Source organism: Bos taurus, chromosome 8 (assembly GCF_002263795.3).
Source record: "Bos taurus isolate L1 Dominette 01449 registration number 42190680 breed Hereford chromosome 8, ARS-UCD2.0, whole genome shotgun sequence".
Lineage (NCBI taxonomy): Eukaryota > Metazoa > Chordata > Mammalia > Artiodactyla > Bovidae > Bos > Bos taurus.
In genome coordinates, this window is record NC_037335.1 from 46,281,962 (window position 1) to 46,306,988 (window position 25,027).

General features: G+C 41.4%; 1 protein-coding gene across 1 annotated transcript in view; it reads left to right on the plus strand.

Annotated features, from left to right (window-relative positions):
- Positions 1-25,027, plus strand: part of MAMDC2 (MAM domain containing 2) — a 163,206-nt gene that overhangs the window by 47,824 nt on the left and 90,355 nt on the right. Inside the window, exons 3-4 of the mRNA XM_002689639.7 lie at positions 20,859-21,130; positions 22,865-22,949. Of these exons, the coding sequence (XP_002689685.1) occupies positions 20,859-21,130; positions 22,865-22,949 (357 nt within the window). The remainder of the gene's footprint in view (positions 1-20,858; positions 21,131-22,864; positions 22,950-25,027) is intronic.

Sequence of the window (25,027 nt, forward strand, 5' to 3'; positions counted from 1 at the left end):
TTTTCCCAGTCCCTGCGTGAGAAATGACCCACATCTCTAAGACAGTTCTGAAGATTAGGGATGCAGATCATTGCTATTAAATTTTTTTTATGTCTGCATTAAGCTAATCAGTCCTCCAGGGACTGAGCTCTTGCTCTTGGCTTCTGACCAACTCTTACCAAAGAGGGACCACATTCCTTCTCCCCCTGAGTTAGTCTTAACTCAATTTAAACTTCAGTATAAACAGAACTAATGGTCAACTAATCCATTGTAGTAGTAGAGCCTATTCTTCCAGTAAAAACTTATTAGAAAAAGTGAAAGTGAAAGTCGCTCAGTCGTGTCCAACTTTTTTTGTGTCCAACTCTTTGCAGCCCCGTGGACTGTATAGTCCCTGGAATTCTCCAGGCCAGAATACTGGAGTGGGTAGCTGTTCCCTTCTCCAGGGGATCTTCCCAACCCAGGGATCGCACCCAGGTCTCCTGCATTGTAGGGGGATTCTTTATCAGCTGAGCCATCAGGGAAGCCCAAAACCTTATTAAAGAGCCTGGCAAATAAAATCAATAAAAGGAGACTGAATTCCACAGAATGAATGTCTGGGAACTTGGGTCCCCATTACCATCCCATCACCTGAGGCACTGCAGGGCTCCATGAAGCTCTGAGAACTGCTGATTATTCAGTTCCTTTACTTTACAGATGGATAAACTCAGGCTTGAAGAGATTAACTCACTGTTCAAGGCTGCGTTGCTAAGCAGGAGTAAAGGTGAGACAAAAAATTTGTCTCTTGACCATCCTCTATGCCCAGTACTCAACCTCTGCCTGCTTCCTTTCCATTTTCCTTAGTCCTATGATTGAAAGCAACACATCATGCACGCACTCTACCTTTTGTATTAACAGGCCTTTTTTGTTCTCAACTTATTCAGAAAACTAAGATCATGGCGTCTGGTCCCATCACTTCATGGGAAATAGATGGGGAAACAGTGGAAACAGTGTCAGACTTTATTTTTGAGGGCTCCAAAATCACTGCAGATGGTGATTGCAGGCATGAAATTAAAAGACGTTTATTCCTTGGAAGGAAAGTTATGACCAACCTAGACAGCATATTAAAAAGCAGAGACATTACTTGGCCAACAAAGGTCCATCTAGTCAAGGCTATGGTTTTCCCAGTGGTCATGTATGGATGTGAGAGTTGGACTGTGAAGAAAGCTGAGTGCTGAAGAATTGATGCTTTTGAACTGTGGTGTTGGAGAAGACTCTTGAGAGTCCCTTGGACTGCAAGGAGATCAAACCAGTCCATTCTAAAGGCGATCAGTCCTGGGTATTCATTAGAAGGACTGATGCTGAAGCTGAAACTCCAATATTTTGGCCACCTCATGTGAAGAGTTGACTCATTGGAAAAGACTCTGATGCTGGGAGGGATTGGGGGCAGGAGAAGGGGACGACAGAAGATGAAATGGCTGGATGGCATCACCGACTCGATGGACATGAGTTTGAGCAAACTCAGGGAGTTGGTGATAGACAGGGAGGCCTGGCGTGCTGCGATTCATGGGGTCACAAATAGTTGGACATGACTAAGCAACTGAACTGAACTGAAAAAGTACTCTAATTTAAATTGGCCTCAATTAAAGGCTTCAGCAATACATGAACCGTGAACTCCAGATGTTCAAGCTAGTTTTATAAAAGGCAGAGGAACCAGAGATCAAATTGCCAACATCCGCTGGATCATGGAAAAAGCAAGAGAGTTCCAGAAAAACATCTATTTCTGCTTTATTGACTATGCCAAAGCCTTTGACTGTGTGGATCACAATAAACTGTGGAAAATTCTGAAAGAGATGGGAATACCAGACCACCTGACCTGCCTCTTGAGAAACCTATATGCAGGTCAGGCAGCAACAGTTAGAACTGGACATGGAACAACAGACTGGTTCCAAATAGGAAAAGGAGTACATCAAGGCTGTATATTATCACCCTGCTTATTTAACTTATATGCAGAGTACATCATGAGAAATGCTGAGCTGGAAGAAGCACAAGCTGGAATCAAGATTGCCAGGAGAAATATCAATAACCTCAGATACGCAGATGACACCACCCTTATGGCAGAAAGTGAAGAGGAACCAAAAAGCCTCTTGATGAAAGTGAAAGAAGAGAGTGAAAAAGTTGGCTTAAAGCTCAACATTCAGAAAACGAAGATCATGGCATCTGGTCCCATCACTTCATGGGAAATAGATGGGGAAACAGTGGAAATAGTGTCAGACTTTATATTTTTGGGCTCCAAAATCACTGCAGATGGTGATTGCAGGCATGAAATTAAAAGACGCTTACTCCTTGGAAGAAAAGTTATGACCAACCTAGATAGCATATTGAAAAGCAGAGACATTACTTTGCCAACAAAGGTCCATGTAGTCAAGGCTATGGTTTTCCCATGGTCATGTATGGATGTGAGAGTTGGACTGTGAAGAAAGCTGAGTGCCGAAGAATTGATGCTTTTGAACTGTGGTGTTGGAGAAGACTCTTGAGAGTCACTTGGACTGCAAGAAGATCAAACCAGTCCATTCTGAAGGAGATCAGCCCTGGGATTTCTTCGGAGGGAATGATGCTGAACCTGAAACTCCAGTACTTTGGCCACCTCATGCGAAGAGTTGACTCATTGGAAAAGATTCTGATGCTGGGAGGGATTGGGGGCAGGAAGAGAAGGGGACGACAGAGGATGAGATGGCTGAATGGCATCACCGACTCGATGGACGTGAGTTGGTGATGGACAGGGAGGCCTGGCATGCTGCAATTCATGGGGTCGCAAAGAGTCGGACACGAATGAGCAACTGAACTGAACTGAACTGAAAGGACTTTATTACCTAATATAAATTAGAAGTTCAGGGATATCTGACTTCAGGTACAAATAAAGATTTTAAAATTGCATCTAGTTCAGTCTCCTTCTTTTCATATATTTTGGTTCTAGCCTCTCTTGTGCTGGCTTCATTTCCAGGGGCCTCCTTCATGGACTCCAGCAGATGGAAGCTTCCAGTGTTCTTATAGCAGATCGTTCCTCTGAAAAGAAAATTTCTCCCAACATCAACATTCTCATAATTGAGCCTCATTTACCTAAGTTGGTCTATGTGCTCATTCCTGAACCAACCATCTTTTTCAAAGATGAGTACAGTTAAAGAAAAAAAAAAATATTAGTATCATTGGTACACAGATATGGCAAAACCCCAAACATGGTATATGAATTATACAATTTGAAAACTCTGCTATACATAACCTCAAAAATAAAAAAAATTTTGATACAGTAGTATAATAATGATTTGACAAATATGACATCTGAGACTACACGTTGAGAACCTACATTACACGTGTTGCTATGCTAGGTACTTCCCATGCATGGGATTATCCATTTATACAAACATCCTTCAAAGTACATATTTTTATCCCCATTTTACACCTGAGGAACTGAAGCTTGGAGGAGATTAATTAACTTTCCTGAAGTCAGGAAGTTGTTGGCTGAGTTGTTATTTAAGTAGGAACTAGCTGATTCTAAAACCATGCTCTTTCCACTAGCCACACTTTCTCTTCAGGATTCACAGTTGATCGAAAAGTAAAACCAGGACAGAACCTTGTATCTTCTGACTTCAACTCCTTGCAGACTTTTCTCTAAAATTCACTGCTTCAGATTCAGGAGGGGCTTTCTGAAGCTCTTTACAGCCTGGGCAGGGCTGGGCAGGCTGGACATGTGGGCAGACAGAATATGAAGCTTCCTACTTTGTCTGACTCTATGATAACTCTCTGCCCTCTATCCTATCAATTCATAATTATAGCTCTCTCTCTCTCTCTCTCTCTATATATATATATATATATATATGAATTTTTTACATCTCAAAAAATTGTCTCCCTGCTCTGCAAGTTTGAGATTACCATATAGTTCATACCCTAGTAGGAAACAGCTGAGACCTGGCAGGAAAACCCAGGGAATTATAAATAGGCAGTTCCTCAGAGTGTACACAGGAGGTGTCAGGAGAGGAGTGGGGATGGTGGAGGGAGAGAGAGGAATGAAATCCCATGGTGAAGGAAGAAGATTGATGAAAAACTTGGGATGATGCCAAAGACAAACTCCCACCTGGTTCTATAATTTTTTCTCAGTCTACCTCAGGTCCAAAATAAATCTTAGGAACCATTTGTACAATGACTCGATTGTGCCTTCCTCATAGGTCTGCCCTTATGATATAAAGAGATAAACGTTTGAGTGATCAGCGCAGGGCTTGACCCATAATTATCCCTCCTGGAAATGGTAGCAACCATAGTTGTGGTGTCATATCATGTGCCATTGAAAATCTTTTTCTAACCTTGATATATCTTATGTTCCCTTAAATATGTTTGAAAACTCATTAATTTCTTTGTTAAAAAGAGTCATAAATCAAGGGACAAATGGTAAACTGGGAAGCACTGCAATGCATATGACAGGTATCAGGTTAATGGTCTTACTATATAAAGAATTTCTATAGATTAATAATGAAAAACTAAAAATGGGCCAAGTGAGTGAAGTCGCTCAGTTGTGTCTGACTTTGCAACCCCGTGGACTGTAGCCCACCAGGCTCCTCCGGCCATGGGATTCTCCAGGCAAGAATACTGGAGTGGGTGCCATTTCCTTCTTCAGGGGATCTTCCCGACCCAGGGATCGAACCCAGGTCTCCTGCATTGCAGGCAGACACTTTAACCTCTGAACCAACAAGGACAATACAAAAAGGAAATATCAATGGCTCTAAAGCATGTAAAAAGATGTTCAACTTCACTCACAGTGAGAAAAGTTCAAATTACAACTAGAATGCCATCCTATTTTTTCTATAAGAGATAAATATCAAAAAGTTCAGCAATATACACTTGATTAATGAGGACAGGAAAAATACTCTCACTTATTATGGCTGGAAGCATCAACTTTACTTCAAGAAGGAAATTGGGTATTATGTAAATCAAGTATAAGTGCATTTTCCCTTTTATTTAGCAATTCCCTTTCTAGGACTTTCTCTCAGGGGCTATACCTAGAAATGTGCATTAGTCATAGGTTCAAGGAGATTTATTGCCACATTGCTTTAATAGCTAAAGATTGGAGGGATGTGAATGTATATCACTAGGGCACCAATAATTAATGACATAGCTATACAATGGAATCCCAAATGGCTCTAGTGGTAAAGAACCCACCTGCCAATGGAGGAGACAGAAGAGAAGTGGTTTGATCCCTGGGTCGGGAAGATCCCCTGGAGGAGGACATGGCAACCCACTCCAGTATTCTAGCCTGGAGAATCCCATGGACAGAGGAGCCTGGCAGGCTATACCCCATAGGGTTGGAAAGAGTCGGATATGACTGAAGTGACTTAGCACATACGCACATACAGTGGAAAGCTGTGGAACAGTTTAAAAATATGAGGCAGCTTTAGATATATAAAGATAGATTGATAGATATTAATAATATAATCATAATCATCTTCAAGGTCTATTAAGTAAAAAGAAAAAGCATGTTAGAGGAATATTTTTGTTAACCATTTGTATAAGAACTCAAAAAGCTATGTTTAAATATACATACATGTATTAATATATTAATAAAGTCTCTGGAAGGATGTCCCAGAAACTGAGAGTAAGAAAGAAGATTCCCTTCACTGTCGTATATCTTTAAGTTTTACACCATTCAGTATCACCTTTTCAAATAATAATAAAGCATTGAGTCCACATGGAGAGTGTGGCCCTGGAGTCCTGAGCATTGTTCGTGTCCTTTTTGCCTGCTCTGGCTCCCTGCCGCACTGGAGTAAGGCACACGTCTCAGGCCAGCAGGCACGGAACCTTCAGGAAGGCCTAATACCAGAGGAGTCAGAATGGGAGAGGAAAGAGCCACAGTTGAGCCCTTTTATCTGAGAGGGTCCACAGTGACCCTCCAATCAAATATTCTATTTTCACAGAAAAAAAAAAAAAAATTGGCCTGGAGCCTAGGGTTACTAGGTAAATAGAGGAAATCCAGTTCAGTCTGAATTTCAAATAAAAAGGTAATTTTTTTTTAGCATAAGTATGTCCCCTGCAGAATTTGGGACACAATAAGTATTTTTAATTGCTTAATCTGGCAGTTTGAGTGGGATCCAGAACCCAGATGCTCATCAGTCTGCGTGTATTCTCTGAGCCTGCCTTTCGTGAGCTGTGAAATGAAGGATAATAACTCTCCAGCTTTATCATGGGGTTGTTTTGAGGATTAAATATACCCCAGTGCTTGTTGAATAACTAAGTGTTCTAAAATTATAAAGAATGAACACAGCTGCTTTCTATGTTATTGTTATCAAAACCCTAGTCTCCATGGTAGACAACTTATTGAAACTCAGTGTTTTGTTTTCTGCCAGTTTTGCTGTGATTTCTTCTAAGCCACAGGCATTTAGTTATACATTTCATTTATCCTAGTGGGAGCCAGAACCTGGCTGTTCATTAGGTGCAAGAAAGATTTCTAAAATACGTTAACAGGGACTTTATTATTGTTTGGGGACTTAAAATTTTTGCCTTTATTTTAAACCACCTTTACCCTAAGTTGAGTGGCATAGTGTACGACTTAATTCAGTTAGCATATATCTAACACCTGCCAGTATGTGGCAGGTGTTAGAGGAAAGGAGTGAGGAAACAGACCTAGATCCTGCCTTCCTTGAATGCATGGGCTGGCTGAGATTCAGCCATGGTAGGCCCAAAAAAGAAGGTTGATAGGTAAGATGAGTGTTTCTCTCAAGCCTGGCTTGACTTTAGATCACCTGGGGAGGGATTCTGAAAACTCTGCCATTAGTAGGGTGACCAGTCAGGCCAATTCATCTAGTTTGGAGGGATTCCTGAGAATGTGGACTGATGTCAAGTCTGCACTGCAGACCAAGGCCTCCTTCGGTGATTTCAAGATGTACCACAGTTGAGAATGCCTGACTTAGAAGGAGTGTAGAGCATGATGGCCCTCAAACTCAGTAGAGTCTATTTGGCAAATGAGGACTTCTCAGCCAATAAGAATGTGGTTACTTACATAGACATGTAGAGAGTGAGTGCATGTACTATACCCAACACCTAGTTATTTAGATAAAACAGACATGAAAGGAGCAAGAGTCCAGCTTGGAGTGGGCAGTTCAGTGGTGTACTTAGACTGCCCTACTGGGGAGACTCAAGACTTCTAAATCTGGTCCTGAGAGTAAGCTTCAGAGCTCCCAGAAAGGAGGTTGATTGGGAGGTTACAGACTTGGTAGGCAAAATTGCCCTGGAACACAAATAACTGCATAAAACTATTGAATCCACCTGGCAGTCACAGCCTCTTTTCTTTGATCTGTTAATAGATAGACATCTGTGTTCAGTTATGATAGAAAAACCAGAAGAAGCCACAAATCTAGACCAGTCATTTTACAGATTTTATGGGGTTTACTTTTATCTAAACTCCTCTTTCTATTATTATGCTCACACCGTTAAAAGTTATATCTTCTCTGTAAGGCAACAAAATAAAATGTGTTTATCTCTCTAGATAAATTTTCAAGTTGAACATTCTTGTTCCTACTAGCTTTTATACTGTATAATAGGCATAAAATGCAGAATTTGAAATGAGAATTTGCAAATAAATGTAATATATATATATCTATACACACACATATATACATGTGTATAAATGTTTGTTTAAATTCAGATTTATTTATTTACCTGTGCCATGGTGAAATTTTCATAGGCACTCCTACTTTATTCTGATTTGAATGAAGCTGGTGAAGCTGAAATGTGTATAACTCCTTTTGTTTGACAGAAGTGCCTTGCATAATGCATAAGCAAAAATATTCAGCTGTGCTCTCAGTGGTGTTATTAGCAAAACTGGTAAGATAGAGAGTTAGGGTCTCTTCTAAGTCAAAAAAAGAAAATTTCCTTGTGAATGAATGCATATTCCATGGAAGAACAGTACTTGTTTCCCTCCAGGTACACCCAGGGAAACTGAAGAGAGAATTCAGTTACCTATGCATAACCATCCCCTGATGTCATCATCCTCTGCATTGTTTATCTTAAACTGAGGGACACTTTCAAGTTTCCAAGAAATATCTTCCCCACCTGGCAGTTCATGTAGTGGAAACTATGTTCTGAGAACTGGTCTTTGGTAAAATAAACACTATCTGGTAATGCAGCCTTTTTTTTAAAATTTTCATAGTTTGTTAAATACTATGTAAAGTGTAGCTCCCTTTCCAAATACCCCATGACCTTTCACTGTGGACTTATCACTTGCTTTTGCATTGGTAGTTGCTAAGGTAAACTTTTCTTCTAAAACTGCCACTGGGGCCAACAGGGTTCAAAGCTATGCCCTTCCCAAACCCTGTGAAAACCAGAGAAGTGAACATCTGCTCTAGTGGTTTCAAATGTGGGTGTACTGTTTACACTGCAGATTGCCTCCTGGCATTTGTTTTCTTTTTGCTAGGCTTAATGCTCTGTAATCTTTTAAGACTACTTTTGCAGTGTTAGTCAGGGTATAAGAATAATTTCCCCGTTGTCACGGGAAACCAAAATGGCATTCAAGACATCTGAGCAATGCTGACCTCATCACTTCCTGATGTATTGCTGAACCCTGCACTTACGGAACTCCTTGAAATGTGAAGCTAATAAAATTATAGCTCTCTTTAATCTAGAAATGTACACACTGAAACATTTCCTGAATGTGTCTCATAAACTCTGCATTCTAGAAAGGCAAAGGATTATGCATTTTAACAATCCTTTATATACCTTGACATAATGAGAATTTGTGTTTCAGAAAGTGTTAACAGTGGAAGTATATGTGAAAATATTGTGTCCTGGGAGTTTCCAGTAAAGTTACAACTCTCATTAAATGTCACAGCTTCCAGAATAATAGTAAACTGAGTCATTTATGAAATCCAAACCTAATGAGAAACCTCCATAATAAAAACGAGTTTTAAGGTGTCCTTGATGTGTAAACATAACTAAATCTGGGAAGGAGTTTACCTTATTTCCAAATATAGAAAGTAGCTACTGGGAGCCAGGTAGATGTGATATATGTCCTTAGATGCTTAAAGCCTAGCAAGGAATATCGACAAGTGATCAGAAAATTAAGAATAAAAGTTATAATACTGATACTAAAAAGACTTAGAAGAGACGTTTAAACAAGTTTGGAGGTGGAGGTTAGCAAAGACTACTGGCAAAGGCAGTATTGAACAGGACCACTGTGTACAGTTGTCTAGGTGGTACATTGCACAACTATACTTTTGGACTCTGTTAAGACCTTAATGACACGTAGTAGTGACCCAGGAAAGGAGGCAGGAGGTGATGGAGTGGAACATGTGAAGGAAGGCATAGCAAGTAAAGGAGAAGCATGTGAGGCCTGGAAACAAGAAAGTATGTGATAACTTAGCATAGAGGAACTAAAAGAAATTCTGTGTCTGCCGTGTAGACTGTGAAAAGAGTATAGTAGTTAAATATGAGGGTTAGAAAAACAGGGCCTTGTAAATCAAGGCCAGTGGGGAACCCCTCAAGTGTTTTAGGCCAGAAAGTAATATGATCAGTTTAGCACAGTGGAAGTAACACTCTGGACACAGTGTGGAGATCAGATTCTAGTGGGGCAAGATTGACTGAAGCATGGAGACCTATTGGGAATCTCTTGCAACAATCTAGATAAAAGATGGTCTAAACTGAAGCAGTGGAGGGAACTTGGTGGAATGGATGGCTTTGAGAGAAATTTAGAAAATTAAGTCATCAAGATCCATACAATTTTGGAGAAGGAAGGAGGTGAAGGAGTCAATGAAAATATTACGATTTCTTGATATTGGATAGTCAGATATCAACAGTCATCTATAGTCAGGTCATTGGATAGTTAGAGCTCCATTCACTTAAATTTGGAACACAGAAGAAGAGCAGGGTTTTGAGGGAAGAGAGACATTTGTGTTTATGACTTGTACAAATAGAGACACCAACAGGAAGTTAGATGCATGGGTCTGGAGGTTAATAAGGGATCCAGTTGGTGAACTAGACTTGGGAATCACTTATATAAAAATTACTCTGGAAGACATAGGGGTGGTGAATCAGGTAGTTTGGAAGCCTGTAACAAAAAACAAAGATAACAGTGGTTACAACTGGGATCTGTTTTTCTCTTTCACAATGAACAGTGCAGAGGTAGGAAGTTAAACTGGTTATAAGACTCCGCAACATGAGTAGTAATCCAGCTCATTCTGAGTTTCTGCCCTGCCCACTACAATGGCTTCCATCCTCAGGGTCGCCTGGTAGGGTGACCAACTCTGTTGGTTTGCCTGGGATTGAAGGGGTTCTCAGGATATGAGACTTTCCATTTGAAAACCAGGAAATTCCCAGGCTACCTGGGGTGAGTTGGTTACCTCTGCACCTCCTGGTTTTGCGATGGCCACTGCAACTCCAGCCCTTTGCACCCACACTTCAGACAGGAAGAAGAAAGAGAGGAGGACAAAAGGGACAGGTCAGCTGTCTGAGCCCCTCTTTAAGGAGTTTTATCAGAAGCCCCACCTGACAACTTTCTCTTACATCTCCTTCTAAAACTGTCATTGGCCACCTCTCCATTCAAGGGTGAATGGCAACAGCAGTGTCGTGGCTGGGCACATTGGCAGCCCCATCATAGAGTATGGTTCTCTAGAGAGGAAGAAGGAGAGAATGAATATTGGGTGGGCAATTAGCAGTTCCTGCCCCAATGAGGAAGACTCCTCAGAGCAGAGAAACCAGACCCAGACCCGGAGAAGTACAAACTCTGAAGATCAGACAAAGCTAGATGATCCCACAGAAAGGACACAAAAGTAGAGGTAGGGGCAGAACTACTTCAGCAGGTGTCAAGGAATTCAGAGGGAGAAAGTGCTTTAAGACCGAGGGAGGGTCCAGAGGTTAATGCTGCCCCAGTGTGATTTTATTAAGGGCCACTTTGAAAAAAGAGCCACAAGCTTCCTGTGGAAATTCCCCACATGTGGGAGAAGTTGCTGAGTAAGTTAAAGGACAAAGTGGGATCCTAACTGCCCCCTCCACTGGCCTTCTCCCATGACCAGCACAGACAGGACCGATAGTGATACAGTTCAGTGGGTCTGTACTGGGCCTCACAGTTTTCTTCAATTTTAATCCAAAGTGACATCAGTGAAAAAGCCTTGCATGGTCACTATTGCACATCAGAGTTCCTTCGAGCCCCACATGTTAAGTTGCTACAAAAGTTTGAAGTCAAAAAAACATTGCTCTGTCTCCCTTGGTGAGAGGAGCAAATTCTTGTTTATACACGAATACTGGGAAAACTGAAAAGTCAGTTTCCACATCAAGGAATAGGGTTCGCCCTGCCCCAGGCCTGTGTGCTAGGATGTCACTGAAGCCTGTATGTGGCAATTTTATGCTGCTCTTTAAACGCAGGCTTTCCTTTTTCCTTAAGCAAGGTGATATTTGAAATGTTCCCCGACTTGAGAGCCTCTTCACTGCACTATGAAAGGTTTCATTCTGGGAGGGGTTTCTTACTCCTTGGAACCAAAACAGAACTGTAAATGCACTCACTTCTCAATTATTCTCTCCATTGCATTTCAGAAGCAGGTCCTGCCTATAAAGTTGTGCTACCCATCAACCACCCTCAGTATATTGATTTCTGGGGGGATTTAGATTTAAGCTCATACTTCTTAAATCTCATTCATCTCCTTATCCATGGAAGCTAACCAAAATCCAGGGGGTTCATTCAGTTTTATTGAATGAGAATGAGAAATTTCTTGAAACTGTCATTATTAAGGACCTCATATGGCAAAAAAGAAGGAAGAAAAGAAGCCATTCCCATCAAAACATTTACTGAAAGCAGATGTGCCTTGCAAAACTCTGTAGAGAGATTCTTTCTAACCCAGCAGGGAGATTGGGAATCTGGGGGATTTGTTTTATGTTGGACAGCACAGAGCACCCTGGTGTCTGGCACGTAGGGGTCCAAATCCAGCCTGGAAATGGATTACCCATGAGAAGCACATGCAGTGCCTTCTGCTCCGTGCAAGTTAGTAAATACTTATTAAGACACTGGGTTGAAATTCTGGACTGTGCCTTGTACTTATAGTTCTCTGATCTGTCAGTATTGCCCTCATTCTGAGTGACTTGAAAACTCTTCATTTCCATGTTGCCCCATTTCCCACTTTCCAGCAGTACTTGCTAGGGTATGGCCTAGGATTCTCTGAGCCCAAGACTGTGGGGTCTCTGTCCACCATCACTAACCAAAGTATGGACGCAAAAACTTACTCTGTATGCATTAATTCTAACCATTAATTTGTTAACACCCTTTTGGTAGGGGAAAGGGGCCCTACTGCAGATCAAATACAAGGCATACCCTCATTTTAGAAATTTTAGAAAAGCATGTATTTATAACTCTTTCAGATGTGAGGCAATGTGATAGAAAATTGAATCTGCTTGTTGTGTTATCGACAGGAACAGTTGTGTAGAAAAGCCTATCAGTTCAGTTCAGTCGCTCGGTTGTGTCTGATTCTTTGCGACCCCATGGACTGCAGTACACCAGGTCTCACAGTCCATCACCAACTACCCGAGCTTGCTCAAACTTATGTCCATTGAGTCGGGGATGTCATCCAACCAACTTATCCTCTGTCATCCCCTTCTTCTCCTGCCTATAGGCTTCCATATAAAAGCATCCACACCTTCAGGATCTCGGAGTAAGGAAAAGGAGGGAAACTTTGCTCTCCTGCCATAGGAAGATTGATACAATTATAAATAGATAAATTAATAGAGAATACAAGAAAGTATTTGGAAACAGTATGGACCTGAGGAAATCAAGTAGACTTGGGGCCAAACCTTCATTTACTAGCTGTGACCTTGGACTGCTCAATTAGCCTTTGTGAGTATCTGTTTCCTCCCCTGTAAAGTGGTAACTCCCATGTGACAGGATCATTCATCAGGATTAAGAGAGAAGAACCTCTCTTATGTTGAGAACCTAATGCCTACAGCTCAATGAGTATTAGTTCCCTTTGAATCTTTGATTGTTAACAGATGATTTAAGATGAATTCTTGAAAGCTGTCTTCATTTTCATACGATCAAAATTATATTCATATAGTGACTTACTAAATAAACTAGAGGATAATAGTAAAATTGGAAACTTCAAACAGAGGATAAGACTATTTTTATGTAGTCATAGAAATTTGCGATTTTTCTTAGAGATTTTCAAAACAAAACATTCTTCTGCCAGAGGTAACCAGTACATTTATAAATTATTATCAATTTGATTGATTAACAACTATTTAATACAGATTTCTACATTTGGTGAATGCTATGACATCTATTTTCTAATAGCACAATCAGCTGTTTTGGGGAACCCCTATGCCCATTGCATTTTCTATACTTTTTAATTTTTGAAAAGTCTTTGATGTGCAAAGAAAGCAAGATTCCTTCAAAATATAAACTGATGGCTTATACATAATTGAGGATGCAATTACTTGGAAGCCTCCTCTTACCATGATAGGAATCGGGTTCTTTGCAAAATACTTTATGAGCATTTGCCAGATGCTTTGCATGTATTATTGTCCAGGCTGCTTTGATCAGCTGGTGGAGTGTAAAGATGATTGTCAACAGATAGCATAGTTCGGCAATGGGACAGGACAGACTGGGAGGAGCTGGGACGTAGAAAAAGTTGTGCCCAGAGGAATAGAGCAGGCACTAAGGAGAATGAATACAGATGCATATGGATCTTTGGAATAGTGGGCAGAAACCGATGTCAGAAGGGCAAGACGAAGGGCAGCAGGCAGAGCTAGTAGCAGTTAATATCAAGTAAGTCCAATATGAGATGATGAGATGGGCTAGCCATCAGGAAAATCATGCTGGTCAAACATTTGGAAAAATAAGACCTAACATTTTATTAAACACTTATCACATGCCCTTGGGCACTGTGCTAAGAGCTTTACTTATCTTATATAATCTTTTGTAAAACTCTGCAAAGTCAGTATTTTAGCATCCTCATTTTACCAGTGAAGAAAGTGTCTCAGACAGCAAATGCGACTGGCTGAAAGTAACATGATTTGTAAGTAGTATAATTGGGATTTCAACCAACATCTGGCTGGGGTGATAACCACCAAGTGTTAAGCACTCTGCTTCCACAGACAGGGCCCAGTCCAGATGGGCAGGCAGTAAGGCATTCAGGAAATCTGGCAAGAAGATCCTTGCCTTAGGTCAGGGACTGGACTTCAGCCCTGGGAAGGAAGCTGCCAAAAAGAAGGCAGTGTCCTTGCCTTAGACATGCAAGATGCTGAGAGCTAAACAAATAGAGAAGTAGGCATCATTATCAAACCTGGGTCACCAGAGGTTTCAGCCAGAATCATACTAGGGGTAAATATATTGAATTCTATCAGTACTTCAGATGTGGTTAAGCCTGGGTGAGAGCAAGGTGGGGCTTAGCTGCGAGGAAGGGAACTGCTGAGGATGGGCAGCCAGAAGAACCCCAGTACTCAAGAGGACAAAGGTATAGATTTCAGCACCAAAAAGTCAATTAAGATGAAGTAAATGAAGATTGTTCTCACATCAGCACTGTGAATGTGCTGCTGGTCTGTTACCTGAATAAATAGCATCTCTGAACCATAACGGAAAAAAGAAGACAATAGAAATTTCTATCTCTGGAACGACTAAAGGACTCCTTCCTGATAATAAGAGAAATAATTAACAATTAACATTACACTTTACAAAGCATTTTTATACATGCCATTTTCATCAGGTTCTCACAACTCTGTAGATATGAAGTCATTTCTCACCTGAGCTTTGTATTCTAATGCTATGCTATGCTAATTCACTTCAGTCGTGTCCGACTCTGTGTGACCCCATAGACGGCAGCCTACCAGGCTCCCCTGTCCCTGGGATTCTCCAGGCAAGAACACTGGAGCGGGTTGCCATTTCCTTCTTCAATGCATGAAAGTGAAAAGTGAAAGTGAAGTCGCTCAGTCGTGTCGGACTCTTAGCGACCCCATGGACTGCAGCCTAGCAGGCTCCTCCGTCCATGGGATTTTCCAGGCAAGAGGACTGGAGTGGGTGCCATTGCCTTCTCCGTTGTATTCTAAAGTAAGCATTAAAAATAAAAATGAAATACCATCAAAATTGCCCTTGAAAATTCCTTAAATTACAGATGGAATGTAGTGTACATGATTTTCTATATATTATTACCATTTTTATGTACAACACAGCTGATTTTCCTCTTTGTGTTGAAATACATAAGTTCCACTTAGTGGCTATTCATATAAAAAACTTATTTCATACAAGTAAGTATGTATTGCAGTGATTGGATTTTTTTTGTTGGTTTGTCTTTTTCTAAGTAGATTGATTTCTCAAATATTGAATGTCTATGTAATAGGACTTCCCTGTTTATTATTCTCATTTTGTAGACAAAGAAATTGATGATACAGTTAGCATATGCATGATGAAATTTTAAGCCAAAGTTATGCAAATCCTGGGTGGGGTCCACTGTACCATATGATCACCCCACCATGGTCTTTACATCTGAATGACAGCACATTCATTAGCAAAAAGAACTGCAAGGGTTACCAAGAAGTCTCCCATAGTGATTGCCTGGGATTTAGACCCATCACACTGTGCCTTGGCTGTTAGAAGTCATTAATAATACATTGAACTCAAACCATGCAGATATGTCTAGCTTTGGGGCATAACCTCAAAATCAGTTCTTTAGTCTGCCTTCACTGAAACAGAGAAGCCTTTTCTTTTGTTTTCTAATGCCTGCATGTGACTAGAAGACACATTCAGACCCTTGAGGCATATGGAACCTAACCATTTTGGCAAAATAGTTTAATTACTGGTTTTAATTGCCGTCCTACTTTTTAAGAATCTATTTGGAAGTTTATGGCTCTCTTCTGACCCCTTATAAAGATTTTATCATTTCCAATAACTGTCTCATAAATTAGATCAAATTACCTAAGTAGCTGTGTTTGAAAAAGATCCTTCCCTCTCTTCCTATCATCATGTTTTTAACACTGTGACTACTAAATCTCCCCCAGACCCTTCGCCCCCATGCGTCACAATCAACAGCCCTGTCCACATGTGATTTCTGCCATCCTTTGCCTTTGTCTTACTTGTTTCTCTTCCAATGGTTAAAAGAGTTGGGAAAGGGAGTGGTGTCTGTAGGAATGGTAGAGTAAGGACTTCAGAAAATCCTCTCCCCACAAAAGCGATGGAAGCACTGGCAACAATTGTCAAAAGCAGCTTTTTAAGAACTTGAAATTAACCAAAGACTTGCAATATTTGGGAGCATTTATTCAAGAAAAACAACTGAATATCAGCAAGGACACTGAAACTCGTGTGTATTTTAACTTACTCTATTCCTATCCTGATCTTTAGATGCACATGGAAATGCGAGGGACCCAGAATACTCAGAACAGTCTGGAAAAAGAAGAATAAAGTCAGAAGGCTCACACTGCTCAGTTTCAAAACTACCACAAAGCTATAGTAAGCGAGACTATGTAGTAGAGCAGAAGGATAGACGTAATCCATATGTAATAGAATTGAGAGCTCAGAAATAAACCTCTACATCTATGCTCAATTGATTTTCAGCACAAATGCCAAGACAATTCGATGAGCAAAAATCAACTCAAAATAGATCAAAGACCTGAAGAGCTAAAACTATAAAACTCTTAGAAGAAAACAGAGTTGTAAACCTTCATGACCTTAAATTAGACAATGTCTTCCTAGTCATGACACCAAAAGCACACACAAAGGAAAAATAAGAAAAACTGGACTTCATCAAAATGAAAAAGTGTGTACTTCAAAGAATACCATTAAGAATGCGAAATGAAAAACTATGAATGGGAAAAAATATTTACCGTATTTTTACCAAATATTTACCATATTTTAAAATATTTACCATATCACCACATATAAGTGATAGCATATGGTATTTGTCTTTCTCTTTCTGACTTACTTCACTTAGTATGATCATGGCTAGTTATATCCATGTTGCTGCAAATGGCATTATTTCATTCTTTTTATGGCTGAGTAATATTTCCATTGTATATATGTACCACACCTTTTTTATCCATTCATCTGCTGATAGACATTTAGGTTAATTCCATGTCTTGGCTATTGTGAATAGTGCTGCTATGAATATAAGAGCACATGTATCTTTTTGAATTACAGTTTTGTCTAGATATATGACCTGGAGCACGATTGCTGGATCATATTGGTAATTCTGTTTTTGGTTTTTTTGAGGACTCTTCATGCTGTTTTCCATAGTGGCTGCACCAGCTTCCATTCCCACCAGCAGTGTAGGAACATTCCATTTCCTCCACACCCTCTCCAGCATTAGTTATTTGTAGACATTTTAATAATGTCTCTCATTGGTGTGAGGTGGTACCTCATTGGAGTTTTGATTTTCATTTCTCTAATAATTAGTGATGTTGAGCACCTGTTCACGTGCCTATTGGCTGTCTATATGTCTTCTTTGGAGAAATGTCTATTTAGGTCTTCTGCCCATTTTTCGATTGGGTTGTTTGTTGTTGTTGTTGAGTTGTATGAGTTGTTTGTATATTTTGGAAATTAAGCCCTTGTTCCAGTGCATTGTTTGCAAATACTTTCTCTCATTCTATAGGTTATCTTTTTGTTTATCATTTCCTTTGCTGTGCAAAAGCTTGTAAGTTTGATTAGGCCCCATTTGTTTATTGAAAAGATTGTTTTTAATAAAGTAAGAAACTCACCAAAACCATTATCAGTTTGTTCTAGAATGGCAGTTTTATTAGTGGCAGTCCAGGGAAAGGCACCATCCTGATATCAGTATCTTCCTCATTCTTTCTTAATTTTCTAAAATGTCTTCATAATGTGCCACATTCCTTTTGGTTCAACTTGGCTCTAATATGATCGCAAGATATGATACGACCCCAAGCAGGGATGTTCCTGCTTAGATCCCAAATCAGATTGATTGGTAGTAGTTATATGGAACACTATATTTAAAAGGATTCTGAGGCTACATCCAAGCTAGGCATACAATTAATTAAGAAAATCTGACTTGAGATTGACAGTCGTAGTGGAGGTAGTTAGCAATTGGGCTAGTTACTTGATCTAGGAAAATGCACTATTCTACTGAGTGGCTGCAAAATCACTTGGGTGGATAAATCTTTGGATGGATTGTAATACAGCTAATTGACATATGCACACAGCATGACCTAAGAGTGATTTTGAAGTCTGTAATTTACATGTAAAATCCTATAATTTAAATAGCTATTATTTATGGTCAAGATGTCAAAATCACTCAATAAATAGCATTAGCTTTCTTGTAATATCAAGGTGTTTAAAATAATACATTTTATATACTGTGTGCTTTCAAAGGTTTTTAACAGAGGAGTATTAGCGTATGCTTATAATAAAATCTGACATGATAAAAGGTTATATCGAGAAAGATTTTTTATGGCATTCACTGAAAAGTCAAGATAGTCACCAGTAGATGTACTCATTCCACGTCCTATAATACACATTTACATATGTCTGAATTTTACCTCCAAGTAAAACTGTTTCCTCCCTCCTTTGCATACTTTCTTTGATAGATTAGCAGTGTCCTGAGAGTGAGTCCTATTTCTCTGTCCGATATGTAAATCAGCGGTTCTTTTGTTGTGATCCCCAGACCAGCAGCATCAGCACTCTCTGGAACTTTTCAGAAATGTGGTCTGTTAGAAGTGCAGCATCACCCCAGACCTACTTGGATTGGAAACTCAAGGAGTGGGTCCAGCAACCTGGGTTTGAACAAGCCCTCCAAGTGACTTAGCTCAAGTTTGAGAGCCCCTGCTGTGAGTTGTTTCCCTTCTAGAAGGGGAAAGGCAGGAGGGAGAGAAGTTGGGCAAGTGTCCAGGGAGAAGTGGGCCTTGTTCGGCAGCCAAGTTGGCAGGCGATGTAAAGAGTCATAGGACACAGCACGGACTTTCTTTGTTTCTTTCCTCTTTTATACCCCGTGTTTCAATTCTCTGCTTCCTCGGGAAAGGTTTGAAGTGCTCTCAGGAGCCCCCTCAATTCCCATCCCTGCCCTCCCCCACCACGAGTCTTTTTAGACTCCCTTCCCTTGTGGCAGTGGCAGAGTGGGACAAGGAGGGTGTGTTTATACATTCCTTCATGTCACAATGAAGCAACAGTACAAAGCCCAGCTTAGTTAGTGCTTCAAAACCCAACAGGCCCCACAGCTAGTAAAGACATATGAAGCACTTAGAGCAGCACCTGGTTCATAATGAGTGTTTGCTGTATGTAGGAGGTAGTGGTATTGCTGGTGATTACTGCAAGGACCAGATTTATTCACAGAGAGTGCCTGGGTTGGCATCCAGAAGCAGTTGCTATTTGCACCTAGTGGGTGGTTGCTATGTTGAGAAGACTGCCAGCTGGAGATAGATCTTGATCTTGAAAGCTGTTGCAGGCAAGTGAGGCTCCTTGAAGATAATGCCCTAACTGTGTCCTGATTGTGAGGATGGCCGTCCACTGAGCTACCACTAGCCTGTCCGCACTTACCACAGGATGAGGGCTGGGATCAGGTTTGGGGAAGCAAGTGTGGGAGAAGGGACTGAAGAACACCACAAAAAGCAAAGAGGCCTTTTAGGGCCTTTCTAGTAAGAATTTAGTGTTGGGGAGTCCCAAATGCAAGGGGTGAGGTGGGTGGTCACATATACAAGACTGCATGTTAGATGCTGGCCATGAACAAACATGACCCTCTGAACAAACATGAGGGTGCAGGTTAGAAGGGCAGAGGGTCCTCAAGATCCACCAGCAGATCAGATCATTGCTACAGGAAGCCAATGGCCAGAGTTAGATTTGGAAAGCTCAAGTGAGAGTTCTTGGTTCCAACCTCCTTTTTCGGTCATAGAAATGCTATTTTACATCCTAGTGTAGCCAGTGGAGCCCTTGACAATATCAGGAGAATGAGTAGAGAGGGAGCAGGGGGGAGGAGTGAAGAGAGGGAAAGGAGAAGAGGAGGGGTGAAGGGGATGGGAGGGACAGGAAGGAGAAGACAGATGGAAGGGGGCAAGGGGACGGGGGTGGAGATAGTCAGTGCTTCTGCTGATTTCCAAGGCTTGTGCTACATGTTTTACATGTGCTTTCTCATTTAGCTATCAGAACTAGGAGATTCAATTAAGGAAGAGTCTAGAGGAGGAGAAAAGTGAACGTTTCAGTCACTCAGTTGTGACCCCATGGACTATAGCTCACCAGGTTCCTCTGTCCAAGGAGTTCTCCAGGCCAGAATACTGGAATGGGTAGCGATTCCCTTTTGCAAGGGATCTTCCTGACCCAGAGAAGGAGAGTTCTATACTAATTGAAAATTAGCTTGTGATAAATTTTTTTCTGCTTGGGCCCCAAGTTTGAAGTAACCAAATCCATTTAATATAATGAGGCACGTTAGATACAGATTGAATCATTAGGTACGAGGGGATCGATGGAAGGGGAGGGAACCCACCAAGGTATTCTGACTCCAGTAGAGGAATACTGCTCCTCCAGATTCAGAAGCTCCTTAGCCTGGCTTCTCAAACTCATATGCCTGTGGGGGCCAGGGAGATGAAAGCGGTGTGCTAGATATGGGCCTGTTACAAGGTGATGGGAGGTACTAGCAAGCACCAGATATTTGGCTTCAAGGTCAGGAGGTGATAGGGAAAGTGGGGATAATGGCACACAGAGCCCACAGGCCAGCTCTAACGAGGCAGCACTGCTGAGCTCTGGGCTGCTGCTGTTGTGTGAAAGTAGCCTCCGTGTCACCAGACCTTCTAATTTCTCACCAGAAGCAGAGACCCAGTGTTCAGGCAACGTTTAGTGGGCCCACCTAATGCATGTGCTGGCTGTGTCTGCCTCAGGTTTACTGGACTGCAGTTGTGCATTTTCCTGAGTCACAAGCAGAAGATTGATTTCTTCCCTGGGTCCCCTTCTCTTCTAGGCCATTATATTTATGTGGACACCTCCTTTGCCAAGCAAGGGGAGAAAGCCGTGCTGCTGAGTCCTGATCTGCAGGCTGAAGAATGGAGCTGCCTCCGATTGGTCTACCAGATAGCCACATCTTCAGGGTCACCATCAGATCCCAGCCGGCTGAACCTCTACATGAGATTTGAAGATGAAAGCTTCGATCGTTTGTTTTGGTCAGCCAAGGAGCCTTCAGACAGCTGGCTCATAGCCAGCTTGGATTTGCAAAATAGTTCCCAAAAATTCAAGGTAGAAAAAATGTAGATGCAGGCTTAGTGTTTGACGTTATACTATTCTGAGGTCTTATGAAAACTTCTGCCATTCATTGCAGTTCGTTATCTCCTGTGTTAGGATGTGGCATTTTGAAGGAGCTGCATCACAGAAAAACATTAGTAGTGGAAATTAATATTGTTTATTCTTTAGAAGAGTTTCTTCCCAGATTTGTTTTCTGTCTATTTAAATGGGATTTGTGTAAGAATCTAAATAGGGCTTAAACCAACCTCTTCAATGAATATTTATTTTCCAATGGGCTTTAGGGCGTATTCTCATTTCTTATAATTTTGTTTCATTCTCCTAAGTTGTGTGTTTATGTTTGTGTTGTCTTCCTAATGCTTCCTTTGCTATAATTTTTAACAAAATAGTAACTATGATTTAAAAAAATGAAAATACATTGAAAGAGGAAAGATATTTAAAGGACATGTTCTGATTTCAAAGAGAAAAGTTGTTCCATCAAAAGTATTGGGAAAGTAAGGTAGAGAATGTAACAGAAAGTTGGATGTAGATTGGAGCAGGAAGGAGGATGAAGCTTGGACTCAGTTGGCCATGAAGTATGATATTTAGTGAGAACTTGTCATGGGAGACAAAGCGGAGGCTTCCAGAAAACTTTCTCCATTTCTAATCCCCTTTTCAATTCCTTATCCCAAATCTCTTCTTCCTCAACAAGCTTTGGAATACAGTACTCTACATTTCATATCTGCATATAGTCCTCCCATCAGACAGCAGGGTGGATTGAGGGAAGAAGCACTGGAGGTCTGAGTTCCCTATTATAAAGTGTCTCCCGAACAGTATATCACACCTGATATCTACCAGAATAGCTGCAAAATACTGGACTAAAATCACATAAGGAAAGGCAAATATTTTCAGAAGGAAGACCCAAGGTAAACAGTGCTTGAAATCAGCCACATAAATTGTTATGCTTCTCCCTATTCTTTGGGGCTTCCCTGGTGACTCAGATGATAAAGAATCCACCTGCAATGCAGGAGACCTGGGTTTGATCCCTGGGTTGGGAACATCCCTGGGAGGAGAGCATGGCAACCTACTCCAGTATGTTTGCCTGGAGAATCCCATGGACAGAGGAGCCTGGTGGGCTATAGTCAATAGGGTTGCACAGAGTCGGATACTACTGAAGCAAAAAAATCTCTATTCTTCGTGTAAAATTATCAAATTTTCATCAATATAGAAATTACAAGTTGAATTGAGTTTTGAGCCTCTTCCATTCATGCAAAGATCCGCCCCACCCCTGATCAAATTGCCATACCTGCCTCCTCTTCCAAGGGATTTTTTTCCCCCTCTGAGGACTCTGCCTTCAGTTCCTAGCCATGCTTAGAATGGACTTGCCCAGGGACCTAAGTCTCCTTTCCATCTGCAGCCAACTGGTGTCACCACAGGTGCGGGAGAAGGTGGTGGCTGGGGTTCCAGTGGAAGGCAACTGACTGGAAGACAACTGAGCTCTTACTGGATACCTTGCTCACCTCAAAGTTCTGAGAATATGTGTGTGAGTTGGTGTACACACATGCACACGCACACACTTGCCTTCTTTCAGTAAAGTCCATCATGGGATTAGTATCCAACAGCAACGAACTGAGACAAACAATCTCATTTTGCCTTGAATTGCTGAAGAGCTTCTGACTAGTAGATGAAATACTAAAAATGGACACATGGTGTTTTAAAGTCTAACTCCCTTCTACCTCATGTGTTGTGCAGATTTTAATAGAAGGTGTGCTAGGACATGGAAATACATCCAGCATCGCACTCTTTGAAATCAAGATGACAACCGGCTACTGTATTGGTAAGTGGGTTTCCTTCTCATTGTATCAGAACATGCATCTTTTTCTAAAATCTCCTGTTGCCAGAAGTAGATGAATCAATCGTAAAGGCAGAGTATTTTGCAAACTACATTCTGTAGTGCATTTTGAATTTTGCATCATTTGAATGCTTTATGATGTTCCTCTGTCTTTAGCAGAGGAAGGCTCATTAAGAGTTTGCCTGGACTGACTGGGTTGATGAAAGAAAAGTAGGTGAAGCGGCTGTAACCTGAGTTGCTGCCTTAAACTCAACATATTCCATATTCCAATAAACATAATTTCCAGTTGGCTGTAAATTCAGCTTTTTGTAACATTTGCCAGAAAGGCAGCAGCCTATTTACCTCCACATTACCTCCTTTCCTCACTCTCCTCCATTCCTCTCTTACACATCACTGCTCTGTCTTTACAATCACAGTTGTCACTTAGATTCCACTTGAGCAGGGTTGTGAGGTGCTTCCTATGTGCCAGCTTCTCGGGGGGCATCAAGAGCAGACATTCTCTATGCTTGAGGTCTCTCGCCCTCCATTGTCTCCTACTGAAGCTGTCTCTATAAATGATCAGTTCTGCAGGTGAAGGACATGCCATGCTGTGCAGGCGAGAGGGGTGGGGAGGAAACCAGACAGGACTGAATCCAGGAGATGCATTTGAGCTGTTGTTTCAAGAAGGGGAAGTTTAGGAATTCAGTCGGTGAAGGAGTAGGGCAGGAAGGAAAGCATTCATTCTGGGCAGACCCCACTGCAGGGCCAGTGCAGTGCGTGTCCAGGCAAAGGCCAGGGGCTGGGTAGTGTTTGAAGTGAGAGTCAGGAGTGCTGAGGGAGGCTGTTACGAAAGAGTCTGGATCCCAGCTGTGGAGCCTGGGTTCCTGGATTATGTGGCTGGGAGGCACCAGAAGTCACTCAGTGGGGAGGGGCCTGCAGCTGGGCTTTCAGATGCTGCCTCTGGCTGCCACCTGGAAAATAAGCTGGAAACAAGGAAAGTATATGATAGGAAAACCCTTTGGAAGTGCTTGCGACCTCCAAGAGGGGAATATAGGAGTCTAAAATTGGGGTCGGCAGTGGAATGGGATAAAGGTGGTAGGTTTGAGAGATTTTTTCCAGCGCTGACAATACTGGAGGCTGAATGGCGATGGAAAGGAAGAGATAAGAGTCAAGGGCAATTCTGGACAAAAAGGAGCCTTTAATAATTCCTTGAGTCTTACTTCTCTGTTTTGACCTGCTAGTCGATGATGGTAATGCAAGTGAAAGACAGCAGACCTACATTGTTACCACTTCATGAAGACACAGTGAGCTAAAACTGTATCTTCTTTAGTCCTCCATGTAGCTCTTTAGTGGCAGCTGCCTGGGGCTTGAACACCCTCACAGGCTAGTCAGACGCACCTGGTGGAGCACCACCTGCTGGCTCAGTCAATGCAGTGTGCCCCGCAGCCTCCGTTTCATTACCTGCAAAATAGGGATTCAAATATTTCCCTCATAGGAAAGGACTGTTGTGGAGACCAGTAAGATCATGGATATGAAGGGGATGGTCACCGTGCTTGGCAGTCAAAACTGTTAATTTCCTTTCTTCAGATCACTTGATGGCTTCTGTTTTTAAAAAAAAAAAAAAAAAAAACACAAAAGGAGCCCTGATATTTTATCTTGTTGAACTGTATGATCTTACTCTCACCTCATCTTTCTTTCTGTACACTCCTTTTGCCTCTCTTGTTTCCTCATCTGTAAAGTGAGGTTAATAATAGTACATACCTTGTGGGGTTGTTTTGAGGATTAGATAATTTAATTCACATAAAGTACTCAGATTAGTGCCTGGTGCATTGAAGAATATTTTGCTTTTTTCTTTTACTCTGCAGCAGCCTTTGGCACTGACTGTTGGGCATAGGTTAGTGGCTCCTGTAGTAGAAAAGTTGAAAATGAAAATCTTAAAAATGTTGAGTGCTTGCTAATGCAAAAGCACACTGATAACTGTATCAGTCAGGACCCTGGCAAGAAAGTGGAAACAGATTACACTCAACCTTAGTAATTTGAGGAAAACTCACCAAAGGGACTACAAAGGTGTGGGCGGGTGAAGG